A 15,590-nucleotide genomic window follows, 5' to 3' on the forward strand; every position below is an offset into this window, starting at 1 on the left:
TTTTTTTTTCTGAGATAGGGCCTCACTCTGTCTCCCAGGCCAGAGTGCAGTGGTGTGATCTCGGCTCACTGCTACCTCTGCCTCCCGGGCTCAAGAGGTTCTCGAATATCACCCTCCCGAATAGCTGGCACTACAGATCCATGCCACCATACCTGGCTTATTTTTGGATTTTACCAGCCTGTTGGCCAGGCTGGTTTCGAACTCCTGACCTCAGATGATCCGCCCACCTTGGCCTCCCAATGTGCTGGGATTACAGGTGTGAGCCACCGCACCCAAGCTGATCATGATTTTTCTCTTGTTGACTTCGGATATTGATGTTACTGGATAAGTTGTCTTTACTCCTCAGTAAAGACAAAGTAGTAAAGTAGAGAAGCATGTCCTAAACTAGGAAAAAAATAATTCCTGAGTTTAAAGTCTATAGAGATAATAAGGAAGACACAGAAACTTGATGAGAATAGTTCAAAATTAGACTCAGATCAACTTTCACATAGTGAAAATCTTATTCAATACATTTGGTGGTTCTTCAATGTTTTTAGTAGCCTCTTTTTGGAAAACAAATATTTTGCATATTTATTGGCACTGTGGAGTATAGGCACTAAGTCTAGAAGTAGGGTGATTTTTTTGTTTACATGTTAATGAGCTTATAGTCCCTCATCCTAACTGATTGACTCTAAGATACCTTTAGTTATATCACCTGTCATTATATTATGTTCTACTAAGATAGAAAAAAAAATGTTCCCTATGGAATTCTGACACACTGTAGGGTGCACCCTGATTTCAGAGATGTTAATGTATGAAAAATATGCTTCTTAGAATCAGTGAGATCGAGTATTTTTCTTAAACTCACAAGAACAGAAAAAAAAAATTCATATCCAAAACACCTTGTCTGTCTAACAGTGCACTGTTTTCTATTTAACAGTGCATTCAATAAATAAATTTATACTTTAAAATTCTATTTACTACCTATGGTATTTCAAAGAACAATCAAGATTATTGATAGAATACTGTTCATATTCAAAAAATTAACAAAGTGACCTTAAATCTATAAAGGATACCCAATATTTCCCATCATGTTTTTAAGAACTTCCACTATTTTATATTTTCTGTGCTGAGCAGAGCAATCTTGTCCTTGTAGACAAGGCCCAGGCCAGGGTATAGGGACTGTGCCCATCATCTTCCCCATCTGCTTCTACAGGCTTTTGGGCAGAAGCCTCTCATTTCCACTGTAAGGTACCGCTAATCCTTAAAAATGAATTTTATCATCCCTGAATCAAAGTCTAAAGTTCTGCCTCATTCATCACATTCCTGAACATTCCAGGAAGTCTGATCCCTGAGCTCATGAGACCACTATGTTGTTTGAGTCAAGTTTGATCGACTACCTCTTGCTTCAAGGTTTAGGCAATTAATTCTACCTAAGAAGTTTATTTATTTATTTATTTTTGAGACAACCTTGCTCTGTCACCCAGGCTGGTACGTAGTGGTGCGATCTCAGCTCACTGCAACCTCTGCCTCCCTGGTTTAAACAATTCTCCTGCCTCAGCCTCCCAAGTAGCTGGGATTACAGGTGTGGGCAACCATGCCCAGCTAATTTTTGTATTCTTAGTAGAGATGGGGTTTCGCTATGTTGTCCAGGCTAGTCTCGACCTCCTAGGCTCAAGCGATCTACCAGCCTCAGCTTCCCAAAGTGCTGGGATTACAGGCATGAGCCAGTGTGCTTGGCGTGTCTGGCCTTATTATTTATATTTTTAGTGCCATGCTAAGATTATTGTAGTATGTAGGGTATCTTTACAAAGGATTGTACATGTTGAAAAATTACCCATAGTCTTGCCATCCTTGCCTTGGTGGCATTTTAGCATGTCTCCTTCCACTTTTTTTACCATACACATTTTTTGCATAGTTGAGGTCATTTTAATGTGTGATGCTTTTTTTATTCAACATCACGCTATCCAAAAAGTGCCATTAAAGACTTTTAACTAGTTGATTGTTTTATTCTGCAGATATATTGCATATTCTCTTATTGTTTATTATTTAGGTTGCATCCATTTTAATTTTGCAATTCTAAATCATGCTAAAATGAATATATCTGTATGTAAATCTCTGTCCACATTTTGATAGAGGGACATCGTCAACTTTCATACAACTGATTTGATAAATTTAAATTTCTTTTAAATTTCTTTCAAGAGAAAAAGAGGTCATGATAATTTATAACTCAACCAAAGAGATACAAGTGAACATGAGAGAGTGGCTTTGTTTATTTAATATTATTGTTACAATAGTTCAAAGGTGAACTAACTGAGGAAACTGAGATACAAACAAAGTCATTTTGTTGCTGGTGACATTATCAGCTGTGTTTGGAGCTGGGAAACTACTGTTTTCTTTGCCTAGCCAGTATCTTCCCTACTTCACTTGCCCCATGGAAATTCAACATCCTTAAAATTACACCAGTTAACTTCCCACAGAGGCCCAACAGCATAGTAAATGCATCTAGTGGTACCTAGCTCCTTCATATTTGGTCTTCCCTTCCAATAAGTAGTAGGTATCACCAAAATCACCAAATAGAATCATGTTTGCCTTGCAAACCAAACAAACACTTCTGTTTTTGTTTTGCTTTGTGTCTGGACTAATTCTTAGCACCTCTTCTGCCTGTGAGCGATTTGTCACCTCATTCTGTAAGACTGGCACCAGCAGAAATGCAGTCTCAGAGGATCCCGGGGAGAAAGCGAGGCCGACCCTCACTTCACTCCACACCTATGAAGATGGCAGTTCATAACCTTTATTCTGCTTCAGCTGGCTCTTTACCAGCAGTGAAGATCCCAAAGAAAAGAGGGCGGAAACCCGGGTACAAGGTACGGCTCCATCATCTCCTTCTCCAAAGTGGTATTGGGCTGGGGCATGGGTACTTGGTCAGACCTGCACTGCAAAATGCCACTAGAGGTTGGGAGCTTGGTAGAGATAGGATGAGAAATAAGCCTCCCTTGGTGAAGCATGTGACGGACGAGGTCTCATTGTTACAACACGGCACATAATGCATGCTGTCGTGTGCATTTTTCCAAGTGGAGAAAGCAAATTACACCAGATGGGGAAAGTTGTGAGCGAGCAGATTTTAGGGTCATCGCTAAACACACATTATTAAACCTTGCATCTAAATTAGTGTTTCAGACACTGAGCCTTCCCCTGACTGTTCCTACTAGGGTAAATCTTGAAGCTACTTTCCAGAACTCATTTGTCATTTATTTTAGCAGGAGCAGATGATGTTCCTGAGACATTTAAATTAATAATGCGAGCAGGCCAGTGTCAAAGGACATGGGAAAGTCTTCCCAAATAGAACCTCAACACAGAGAGTCATAATGAAAATTCAGCGTGTTAATTCCTAGTTTCCCATGCCTAAAAGGTGCTGACATCAAGTTTGGCTACAAGGAGGCATATCAGGCAAAACTATATTCCCGTGACCCTTTTAAGAATTAGCAGTGATTTGGAGAGGCTAGGATGGAGAATAAATCCTCTGATGTAACCACAATCACAAACCAGCTCAAACCCAAGGGAGGGCTGCTTCTCTAAGATGTTTTTGAATAGGCTACTAGAGAGGAAAAAAATGTTACACTTGTTCTTCACAAACCTTTTGGGCATTAGAAAATGAGCTTCAGAAGTTTTCCTTCATCTATTTTTCGTGAAATAAAGGCTTATGTTTCCATCTTGAGATCTGAATACTGAAACCAGAATGCAAATTGGCAATTAACTCCCATATATTTAGGAAAATATATGGAAATTATTTCAGGTCAGTAGAAAGAGCTTCTGGAAGAGTTGGTAATGAATTCAACCTTTATCCCTTTGGTTCTCCATAGTTCTTCCAAATGCTGGAAAATAAAATTCTGGAAATAAAATGCTGGAAAATAAAATCAGTAGGTGGGAGGAAGGCTCCTGCAAGTTAGTTTGGGGTCATTGGTTTTAGTAAAAGAAGCTTTTACTCAGCTATCTCATGAGGTAAAGTTTTCTCTCACTGGTTGTTTTTCTAACAACAAGAATCTCCTTTCTTTCATGTGCATGCCAACTTTAGAACTGTCTCTGAAACCGGCATAGCACCAGTCTCACCCCCTCAGCTACCTGTGCAGTTGCTGGCTTCTGGGAATTGCATCTGGAGGGCTGGAGCAGGGTGGCCTTTCTGTTTATAGATCCAGGGAGTAAATCCAGGATCCGAAGAAACATACTGAAGACTTCTCTCTCCTATTTGGCCTTTCTCCCACTCTCCTGGGAGCTGTGACCCAAGAATGAAAATTACCAACAGACTCAGCATTCCCGGGGCCAGGAAGGATTAAAAATTAATTCCATGAAATGAACCTGATTTCCCAATTTTTCCTGTCTCCTCAAAAGGGTAGTTTCCAGTGCTGGTGACACTCAGAGACAACTCAGATCAGGAAGAAATCTTTGGGGTTGGTTGGCTGATAATACAGGGCTCTGCCCAAAGCAGGCAGTCTCTTCCCAATTCCTCATAGAATTTCTCTTGTGGGAAGTAGACCACCGCTCTTCCTTGAATCCACATCCCATATATTTAGGAAAATGTATGGAAATAATTTTAGGCCAACAACTCCCAGACAGCTTCCCAAGATATGGGCTTAATGTTCTAGAATAGTAGTTCCAAACCAGGTGGCAGTCTGCGTGAAGTTCCCACCCATCCGTGGTGACATAAGAAAAACAATAGCCATTTGAAAGTCTTCATAAAGTTCCAATGATTCCTCTTAAACGATGACCCTTTATTCTGAAATATCTGCTTCCTATTATCTTGGTGGTAAAATGTTTTGTTTTATTAATGTTGTATGTTAATAGTGTTTAGTAATTTTAAAAAATGTTCTTTGTTGGCAAAATAAAATTGGCAACCTGTTAATCTCCCCAGTTTTATTTTGACAATTTCCTAGACCTGGACACCCCATTTTACCATTAATGACAGGACTTTAATTGTGAAGGAGCCGCTCAGAAATTGTACAGTTTCACTCCATTTGCCAAATGGCCACTAATTTGACAATTTTAACTATCTGGGACACAGTTGGGGAGCCAGAAGTTGTTAAAAAAATCCTGACCAAGCAAAGTAAGATATTACTTGGTCTAACTTTTAAAGATCTTGTATTTCATTGCTAAGAAAATGCTTCCAGGCCTTCCATCAGAATTTGTTTACATTTTTTGTTAACATGTTTCTTGCAAGCTCAATTACAGCTGGTTAGTAGCCTTAGATTTGAAGGGGAAGGTATTTTGTGGGAGAAGACTCTATACACAGCTGGACACTGGGAGAATAATAATTACTTTTGTAATGAGATGATAATATACTAACAAGAGAGAAATAATACAATAATATCAATCTTATAAAATAAGACATAGCATAATTTTATCATATCAATAACATTATTACATGATATATTGATGTTAATAATAGCATCATAATGAAATAGTATGTTTCTGAGTCTTTGGCAGGCTCTTCTCCAAGAGATTCTGAGGACGCCTCATTGTGTTGACCGTGTAACAAGTCTATACTGGTTGACATTTGTCACTTCTTGCCTGGTGCTGCCCCAGCTGCTCTGTCAATCACCTCTGTGCACATGTGGGAACTCTCTCTTGTCCAAGACCTCCCTTCAAGACCCAAGAACACGTAACACAGGCTGTGACACTTAACTGCTTCCTGAGTCTTGAGGATAACATGAGTGAATTGCAGGCAGATGAGGGAGGGTTACACTGGTGGTCAGGTATCAATGCTCTAGAGTTCATAGTTCAGGCCCCCTCCCAGGGCCCATCTGGCCATCTCCCTCTTGGCCCCAGGCTTGCAGCCACATGGCTGGGGCAGGCTCACAGCTGGAAGAGTATCACATTTTATGGTGCTACTGCCCGCTTCTTGCCCTGGTCAAAGAAAGCAAAACCTCTGAACATCGTATGTTCTATAAAGAGCCATACTCTGACTACCATGAAAATAGCCTTGTTCATTATCAAAGAGAGCATTTACCTCTCCATTTGAAACATCTGCTATTGGTTGAGGTCCTTAGTTCAGAGACTCCCCAAGATCAATAGGTAGATTTTCCTTACATTTCATGACCAAAAAGACCACCAAGGTATTTTTAAAGAAACAGAGAGGGGCTGCACTAAGAACAAATCGTAGTTTCCATTCTGTTGAGGCAGCTGGTTATAATGACTCTAATAGTGGGATTTCAATCTTCTGTGTCTTCCTGGTTGGGATTTTTATTTAAGCAGAAGAAACAAGTGCTGAGTTTTGAAAAATAGCTGTTTGTCCCCAATACAAAGTAATAATAATACTAATAGCAATCATAATCAAACAAAATATTTATTGAATACTTTTACGTTTGAGGTTCCAGGTGGAAGAATTTTATGTGTATTTCTTATTTGATCCTTGATAGTTTGAGAGTGAGAGGAAAGAACTGCAGAAAAACTGCAAGACTTAGGCATAAATGAACCAAGCCCACAGGAGGCAGCAGCCCTCCACTCCTCAGCCATCGCCTTGTATTATTGTTCAGAACAGCAATTAGGCTTCTCAGGTTAAAAAAGAGTAAACAATGTTCTGTCTGCTCTGTTTAATGAGTTAAGAAAGGTGTGGCATGTTCTAGAAAGGATATCATCCTTGGAATGTTAACAACAAAATGACTTAAAATGTGGGTAATTGTGTCATTCGGGATACAAATTCAGCTGCTGTTACAAGGGCCAAATAATAGTGGCTTTAAAGAAAAAAGAAGCTAATTTCTCCCTCATGTTAAAGTGTGGGAAGGCTGGTATGATGGCTCCGTGGGGTGGGGACCCGGGCTGTTCCTGTATTGTTGCTTGTCACCTAGGCTGGAGTGCAGTGGCACTATCACAGCTCACGTAGCCTCGACCTTTCCAGGTCAAGCAACTGAGCTGTGGGGAATACAGATGCACACCACCATGCTTTACTTTTTTTTTTTTTTTTTTTGTACACAAGAAGTCTCACCGAGTTCCCCAGACTGGTCTTGAACGCCTAGGCTCAAGAGATCCTCTTGCCTCAGCCTCCCAAAGCGCTGGGCTGGTTACAGGTGTGAGCCACCAGGCCCTGCCAGGTCTTCCATTGTTAACACACAGTTTCTACCTCCTGGTCTAATATGGCTGCTCCAGGTCCCACTGTCCCACTGTTTTAGACAACAGAATGGGAACACAGAGCTAGCAGAGGGCACGCCTGTCTCCTTGAAGGGCTCAACTTTCCAAGTCGCACATCCATTACAATTTGCATTCCCCAGGCCAGCAGTTAGTCACTCGGCCACCCATAGCTCCAAGGAAAGCTAGAAAATGCAGTGCTCGTTACCGAGTGATCAGCTAAAATTCAGGAAGTCCATTATTAAAGGAAGAAAGGAGAATGGGTATTTGGGAACAGCTAGCAGCTACTGTTGAGTACCTAAAGGACAGGCTTAGTTAACTGGAAAATTCACTTGATAAAGTAATTTTCTAATTAATATGAGTAAATGCAATGTTTTATAATCCTTCAGTACTTTGGATTGTTTTGTTCTCTCTTCCTTATTTTTTTTTTCCGAAAAAGTAGGGGTTCTTTGCTCTGTGTAACAAGAGAGTCAAGTTCACAAAAATCTCAAGTAAGAGAATATTCAAATTTAAGTAGAAAGGGTTTTTGTTTGTTTGTCTCAACATTTGTTTAAAGCCTCTTGCTAAACGTGTTTTCATTAGAACTGTTGAACTGGCATCACTGGTTCTGTGGCAATCCAGATGTTGTATTGCTTGGAGTTGTATTACAGACATTAAAGACAGCTTAATAGGCCAGGCGTGGTGGCCCATACCTGTAATCTCAGCACTTTGGGAGGCTGAGGTGGGTGGATCATGAGGTCGGGAGATCGAGACCATCCTGGACAACATGGTGAAACCCTGTCTCTACTAAAAATACAAAAATTAGCTGGGCATGGTGGCGCGTGTCAGTAATTCCAGCTACTCATGTCAGGAGAGGCTGAGGCAGGAGAATCACTTGAACCAGGGAGTCGGAGGTTGCAGTGAGCCAGGATCGCACCACTGCACTCCAGCCTGGTGACAGGGTGAGACTCTGTCTCAAAAAAAGAAAAAAAAGATAGCTTAGTGGTACAGATGGGAAGAGTGGCTACCTAATACCATTCCTGTGCCTCTTCCCAGGGCCCCTCTCTTGCTGATGGTAGGTATGGATTGCCGTCTGTGGTCTGTGGGGGAAACAGTTACAAGGCGGGGGCCATTTCCTTGGGTTGAACATTGTGCAGCACCTAGGGTAGGGACTGTCTCTCTGTGTCTTCTGTTGCCTACCCCCCAATGCCCGTGCACCCAGGGCTGGAACAGTGGTCAGGGCTGAGGCTCAGTGGTGGATCTGAGGCTGGTAAATGTTGTACAGCCGGCACTCTGAGCGTAGCTTTGACATGAATGTTAGTTGTTATTTCACTCACGTTAAAAGAGTAAAATGAGCGTAAACAGTGAGGTCGTATGTCAGAGTTTTCCTTGTTAGTCAAGATTGCGAATGACTTCCTTGCTAAATTCGATAATAGTTTTGTTTTTCATTTGGATAGGGTTTAATTATGCTATGTTGCCCAGGCTGGAGTGCAGTGGTTATTCAGGAGCAAGATCATAGCTCACTGCAACCTTGAACTCCTTTTTTTTTCTTTTTTTGGACACGGAGTCTCACACTATCGCACAGGCTGGAGTGCAGTGGCACAATCTTGGCTCACTGCAACCTCCGCCTCCTGGGTTCAAGCAATTCTCCTGCCTCGGCCTCCTGAGTAGCTGGGATTACAGGCGTGCACCACCACACCCAGCTAATTTTTGTATTTTTAGTAGAGACAGGGTTTCACCATGTTGGCCAGGCTGGTCTTGAACTCCTGACCTCAGGTGATCCGCCCACTTGGGCCTCCCAAAGTGCTGGGATTATAGGTGTGAGGACTGTACCCCACCAACCTTGAACTCTTGGCCTCGAGCAGTCCTTCTGCCTCAGCCTCCTAAGCAACTGGGACTACAGGCATGTGCCACCGTGCCTGGATTGGATAATAGTTTTTGAAGACAAAAAAGAATTTAAGTTTTTTGTGCTATTCACAGTGTAACAGCTATAGACATGACATGCTTTTAAGTTTAATTGGCATTTTTAGAATTTTCTCCATCACTTTTTAAAGTCTATAAATCAACATAATAATAAGCCCAGCTCTAATTCACAGCATTTTGTAGATTCTAAGGTGTAAATATTCCCTTCATGGCCAATATTGAGCCACCAATGTGATGTCCCTGAATATGGATTTGGGAAAAGATGTACAGCAGCAAACCCTTGGAAAAACAGATGCAGTCGTAAAATTAGAAAGTGATGAGTTGTCAGTATTTATTACTTTTGTTTTTAACGAATGTTTTATTTGTTTGTTTAGTTTCACTAAGTAAAAAAGATTTGTGAATGGGGCAGCCTCCTGAGCCAGAGCAGGTTCAGAGACTCCCTATAAACTTTATTAACTTGTAAGTATATATACTGTAATTTTTATTTTTAAAATTTTTTTTGAGACAGAGTCTCACTCTGTTGCCCAGACTGGAGTGCAATGGTGCAATCTCAGCTCACTGCAAGCTCCGCCTCATAATTTTTAATAAGGGCTGTGTTTAACAATCCACTTGCAATACTCCTGAAGATGTAACAATCCTCTCTCATGGACTAGTACAAGCTGGCTCCAGCCCCTGGCTGATCAGAGTTCTGCTGGGCTCAGGATGCTGGTACCCGGATGGTCCATGTCCCCGCTCTCATCAGCTGGGCTGACAGTTTTGATCCCATTGCCACTGATGCACAGAACTTGACCCCCTCACCAGTTTCTGTAAGAAACCCAGTCACATCAAGCAGTTCTTGAAATGTGTGGTTTCTACTAAAGATTGTTAGGATTGCAGGCCATAGCAGACAGCTTCCGTTAAATGACTCTCATGGATAGGTGTTTTTCTGAATTCTTCTTGATTTAAGGACAGTATATTAGTCTGTTTTCGTGCTGCTGATAAAGAGATATCTGAGACTGGGTAATTTATAAAGAAAAAGAGGTTTAATGGACTCAGAGTTCCACGTGACCAGGGAGGCCTCACAGTCATGGTGGAAGGCGAAAGGTATGTCTTACATGGCGGCAGACAAGAGAGAATGAGAGTCAAGCAAAAGGGGTTTCCCCTTAAAAACCATTGGATCTGGTGAGACTTATTCACTACCATGAGAACAATATGGGAAAAATCACCCCCATGATTCAATTATCTCCCACTGGGTCCCTCCTCAACACGTGGGAATTATGGGAGCTACAATACAAGATGAGATTTGGATGGGGACACAGTGAAACCATATCAGATAGTACTTTTTTGTTTTTCTTTTTCTTCCTTCTCTCTCCTGGTACCCATGGAATACTAGCTTCACTCTCTCCTCTCTTGGGTTCCTTCAGTGAGGAGGAAATGAAACCATTCCTTCCCACCTCAGGCAGAGCAGGAGCCCTCTCCACCTCCTCACCAGTCTCAGCCCCTCTCTGGATACAGACCAGCATCTGAACCCAACAAAGAGTTGGTGGGAGAAAGCCCCAGCATCTGAATCCTATCCCACCTCTTTTGCGTCTCTGAAAGGCACAAGAAAGGGTGGGCTATTCCACTTCCATCTCCAAGCATCTCCTACTGCTTTCACTGTGATGAAGGCAATCTATTCTATTTGGGTAATTTTACTTTCCTAAGAAAGTGTTAGTGCAATGATTATTTAATTAGAATCCCAGAATTGACCAAAGCTGACCTCAAGGCCAAACGGTACCAGCCCTTCCATCTCTTGGGTGTTTAATATCTCCCCCAAGTGCAGAAGGAAAAAGGTATGAGTAGACCCAGTTATGGACTGACTCCTAGGAATGAAATTAGGTCACTGGCCACAAGATTCTTGTTATTGGAACCAATTTGCATTTCCAGCAGGCAAGTTTTTAGACTAAAGTTTGAGGTTAAACGTGGTAAGTTATTCAATTTCTTCTAACTTTGCTCCCCTGCAGCATCTCCTCAGAACCCCAAGGGAGTTTTGTATGAAGAAAGAATGTGAGTTCCAGGGAGAAATGTGTCCACAAGGAAAGCTATGGGCAGGGACATGGACAAAGTTAGTCTTCCTTAAATAGAGGTGGGGAGTTATCTTAGTCAGCTTGGGCTGCCGTACCAAAATACCATAGCCTGGGTGGCTTCAATATAGAAAATAATTTTGTCATCATTCTGGAGGCTGTAAAGTCCAAGATCAAGGTGCAGCAGGATTCAGTTCTGGTGAGGGCTGTCTTGGCAACGGCTGCCTTTTTACTGTGTCCTCACATGGCAGAGAGAGCAAGCGCTCTGACCTCTCTTCCTCTTCTTTTAAGAACACTAATCCTGGCCAGGAAGTTTCAGTAGAAACTTCCAGAAAATAAGAATCATCCATTCATTGCTTATTTTTCTCTTCATCCTGTTTTTCTAATTCTGATTTTAAAAATTCAGGCAATGCGGCTGGGCGTGGTGGCTCACCTCTGTAGCCCCAGCACTTTGGAAGGCTGAGGCAGGCAGATCACTTGAGGTCAGGAGTTTGAGACTAGCCTAGCCAACACGGTGAAACCCTGTCTCTACTAAAAATACAAAAATTAGCCTAGTATGATGGCAGGTGCCTGTAATCCAAGCTACATGGAAGGCTGAGGCAGGAGAATTGCTTAAACCTGGGAGATGGAGGTTGCAGTGAGCTGGGATGGTGCCACTGCACTTCAGCCTGGGTGACAGAGCAAGACTCTGTCTCAAAAACATACAAAAAAAAGAACATGAATCTCTTCATGGGGCCCACTCCCATGACCCCATCCAAACCTAATTACCTCCCAAAGGCTCCACCTCCAAATACCTTCACACTGGGAGTTAGTACTTCAACATATGAATTTTGGAGGGACACAAACATTCAGTCCATAACAGAAAGGAAGGAAAGGAAGGGGAACATAATCGAAAAAGCAAAAATCTAGGCTGGGCATCATGGCTCATGCTTGTAATTCCAGCACTTTGGGAGGCTAGGCAGCAGGATCACTTGAGCCTAAGAGTTTGAGACAAGCCTGGGCAACATAGCACGACCCTGCCTCTACAAAAAATAAATAAATTAGCCAACTATGATGGTGCACAACTGTAGTCCCAGCTACTTGGGAGACTAAGGTGGAAGGATTGCTTGAGCCGAGGAACTCAAAGCTGAAGTAAGTCATGATCGTGCCAGTGTGCTATAGCTTGAGTGACAGAGTGAGACCTTGAAAAAAAAATCGAGTGCATTTATTTTCTATGGCTGATGTAACAAAACGCAACAAACTAGGTGACTTAAACAACAGAAATTTATTGTCTCAGAGTTTTGGCAGCTACAAGTTCATGATCAAGGTGTAGGTAGTGTTGGTTCTTTCTGAGTCTGTAAGGAAGAATCTGTTCCATGTCTCTCTCCCAGCTTCTGATAGTGTCAGGCTTTCCTTGGCTTGTAGATGGCTTACTCCCCATGTCTTCCCATCATCTTCCATCTGTGTGTGTCTGCCTCTCCATCCATATTTCCATTTTGTATAAGGATACAAGTCACATTGGATTAAGACTCAGACTTATGACCTCATCTTAAGTCGACCATCTGCAGAGACTGTATTTTCAAATAAGGTCACATTCACAGATAGAGGGCTGAGATTTCAATATGTTTTTGAGGGGCACATTTCAACCTATAACATCTAATATGACAATCTTTGTCTTTTAATTAGATGTTTAGTCCATTTATATTTTTAAAAATTACCAATAAATTTGGGCTTAAATCTATACTGATTTTTTTTGTGTGTGTGTTCTATATATTCCTTTTACCTGGCTTTTCTGCCTTCTTTTGGGTTACTTTTTATTATTTAATTTTTTCTTTCCCATTCATTGGCGGTCAAGCATTCTGTTTTCTGTTGTATTAACGGTTACTCTAAAAATTACAGCATGCTTACTTATTAGAGTTGTCTAAAGTTGACCATACTTTTGCTTCTTCCTAAATAATACAAGGACCGTAGTATACTTTAATTCCATTTATATTCTGCCCCCCACACTTATATATTATTGTTGCCATACATTTTAATTTTTTCTTTTTTAGCCCATCCAGTCATCATTATTATTGTTCTACATAGTCATTTTCATTTAAATTCACCTAATTATTTACCACTTCTAAAAAAGTCTTCATTTTTGCATATCAGACCTTCCACCTGGATTTCTTTCATTTTGCCTGAAGTAAAATGAAAAGCAGCTCCTCTAATACAGGTCCTCTAATGATAAACTCTCAGTTTTCGTTGTTTGGAAGTATCTTTATTTTACCTTCACTTTTGAAAAAAAAAAAAAACTACCTTTTTTTTTTCTGGGTGTAGAAGTCTAGATTGTCAGTTATTCCCTTGAAGAACATAGAAGATATTATATTTCGCCAGGTGTGGTGGCTCATGCCTGTAATTCTAGCACTTTGGGAGGCCAAGGCGGGCAGATCACTTGAGATTAGGCGTTCAAGACCAGCCTGGCCAACATGATTAATATGAAAATTCGCTTGGCATGGCGCCTGCCTGTAATCCAAGCTACTTGGGAGACTGAGGCAGGAGAAGCACTTGAACCCAGGAAGCGGTAGTTGCAGTAAGCCAAGATTGCACCACTGCACTCCAGCATGGGTGACAGAGCAAGACTCTGTCTAAAAAAAAAAAAAAACCAAAGATATTATATTTATATTCTGGGTTCATTGTTGTAGAGAACTCAACTACTTTTCTAGCTTATTTGGGTGTTTCTTGAAAAGAAATCTGCATTTTTAATCTAATTTTAAGATTTTTCTCTCTGTCTTTGGTGTTTTATAATTTCACTTCATTGTGTTGACGTGTGGAATTATATTTTATTCATCGTATTTAGGATTTGCTGAGCTTCCTGAATCTGTGTGTTGAAATCTTTCATCAGTTTTGGAAAATTCTCTGCTATTATCTCTTCAAATATAATCTCCTTTCCATTTTCCAAATTCTTTTCTTCTGAAACTCTAATGCTTCAAACTTCTCATATTCTCCGTGTCTTTTAACCTCTTTTCCATAGTTTTCATCTATTGGTTTCTGTGCTGCTTTCTGGGTAATTTCTTCTGACATATCTTCAAGCTCATTAATTTTCTCTTTTGCTATGTTTACAATGCTGTTAAGTCTATCCATTTACCCCTTAATTTTAGTTACTGTATTTCCCACTTATAAAAATTCAATTTGCTTCTTTTTCAAATTTACTGTTTTTTAAATCATCTTTTATTCCCCAGATATATTTTCAAGCTTGTTCTTTATATCTTTATACATAGTATCATAGTTGTTTTTATAATCTAAGTTCAATAATTGAAATACCTTAATATTTTGGGGGTTTTATTGTTGTGTGTTTTTATTGCTTATTCTTTCTTTAGTCATTTGCTTCCTTATGTGCTTGGGTATTTTGGACTGTTATTCATCAACCTTGAAAAATTATTTTTGAGACTTCTTTGAAACCTTTCTCCAGAGACGATGTGTTTTCTTTTGCCTTTCCAGTCACCTGAGACACTGTCATATTGGATAATTTTTTAACTAAATTCATAGCCTGAAGTTTTCTTGATCACCCAAGTTCTGTGAATTTGGGATGCAAATCTGTGTGAGACCTGGCTTCTGGTAATATCTTCTCAGAGATTCTGCAAATCCCCTCCCTCAGTGTCAAGGCAACTTTTCTTGTAGCCAGATAGGGGTAGGAGAAGATGGGACGAGTCTACAGCTGGCATGCCCTTATCCTGAGGTTGTAGCTCTTAGGGTGAGCCCTGGGCTTCATAGCAATGCCCACGGTCCAGATTACACCTATATGTTGGCCTTGTTATTCTTTATATATGTCAGTTCCTCTACACTTTTAATCATTTTTGCATTTATTTATTATTTGTAGTAGTTTCAATTGATCCTAACAACCAGTTTTCCATCTTACCAGAAACAGGAATTCAAAGAATTTAGAATGCTACATTAACATTCCAAATACGGCACTAACACTGGTTTTGACACAAATTCCTTAATGTTTTCAAAAATAATCTAATGAAAGTTACACACACAACATTATGAGTTGGGAAAAGCTTAGAAACGAACGACTGTAACCCATTTAGTGGCTTTGGAAGATGAAGCTTAGAGGAGCTGAGTGAGTTGCTCAGAGTCCCATGTGAGTTGGCAGCAGAACCAGGACTAGAATGTCAGTTGTTATCTCTAAGACCTGTATTCTTGCCACTGCTCTGCAGTGCGGTGGCAACATGTAGTTGACTGAAATTATGTCCAGGAATTATGGATTATTTCCTTTTCTTCATGCCTCTCCCAAAGTTCTGCACAGAAATTTTACTGTGCCATTCTGAAGGTTTATTACTTTAGTATTAGAGAAGGAATGTTTTGAAACTTAGAGGCAAAGTCAGTATTATTGCCCAATAATAAGTCTAGTTAGTAAGTTAACCAAATCAGCAATAAGGAAATAAATGCTGATGTTTTATAACATAATAAAAATGTACTATTACAGCAAAGATTTTGTGAATAGATGTAGACATTTTCCTGGATGTTGTGCTTTCTGTCACCTGTCACTTCAGTTCCATCTCAAAGTATACCCTAAATCCAATCAAT

The 15,590-nt window shown here is 40.6% G+C and overlaps 1 protein-coding gene across 2 annotated transcripts in view; it reads left to right on the forward strand.

Moving 5' to 3' along the window:
- SCML4 (sex comb on midleg-like 4 (Drosophila)) overlaps positions 1-15,590 on the forward strand; it is a 120,762-nt gene that overhangs the window by 49,477 nt on the left and 55,695 nt on the right. Inside the window, exon 2 of one of the 2 annotated variants that reach the window (XM_011975040.1) lies at positions 2,632-2,846. The exons of the other annotated variant lie outside the window; for it this stretch is intronic. Within the exon in view, the coding sequence (XP_011830430.1) occupies positions 2,691-2,846 (156 nt within the window). The 5' untranslated portion in view covers positions 2,632-2,690. The remainder of the gene's footprint in view (positions 1-2,631; positions 2,847-15,590) is intronic. 2 annotated transcript variants of the gene reach the window in all.

Source organism: Mandrillus leucophaeus, unplaced genomic scaffold (assembly GCF_000951045.1).
Source record: "Mandrillus leucophaeus isolate KB7577 unplaced genomic scaffold, Mleu.le_1.0 Scaffold1507, whole genome shotgun sequence".
NCBI classification, from domain to species: Eukaryota; Metazoa; Chordata; class Mammalia; order Primates; family Cercopithecidae; genus Mandrillus; species Mandrillus leucophaeus.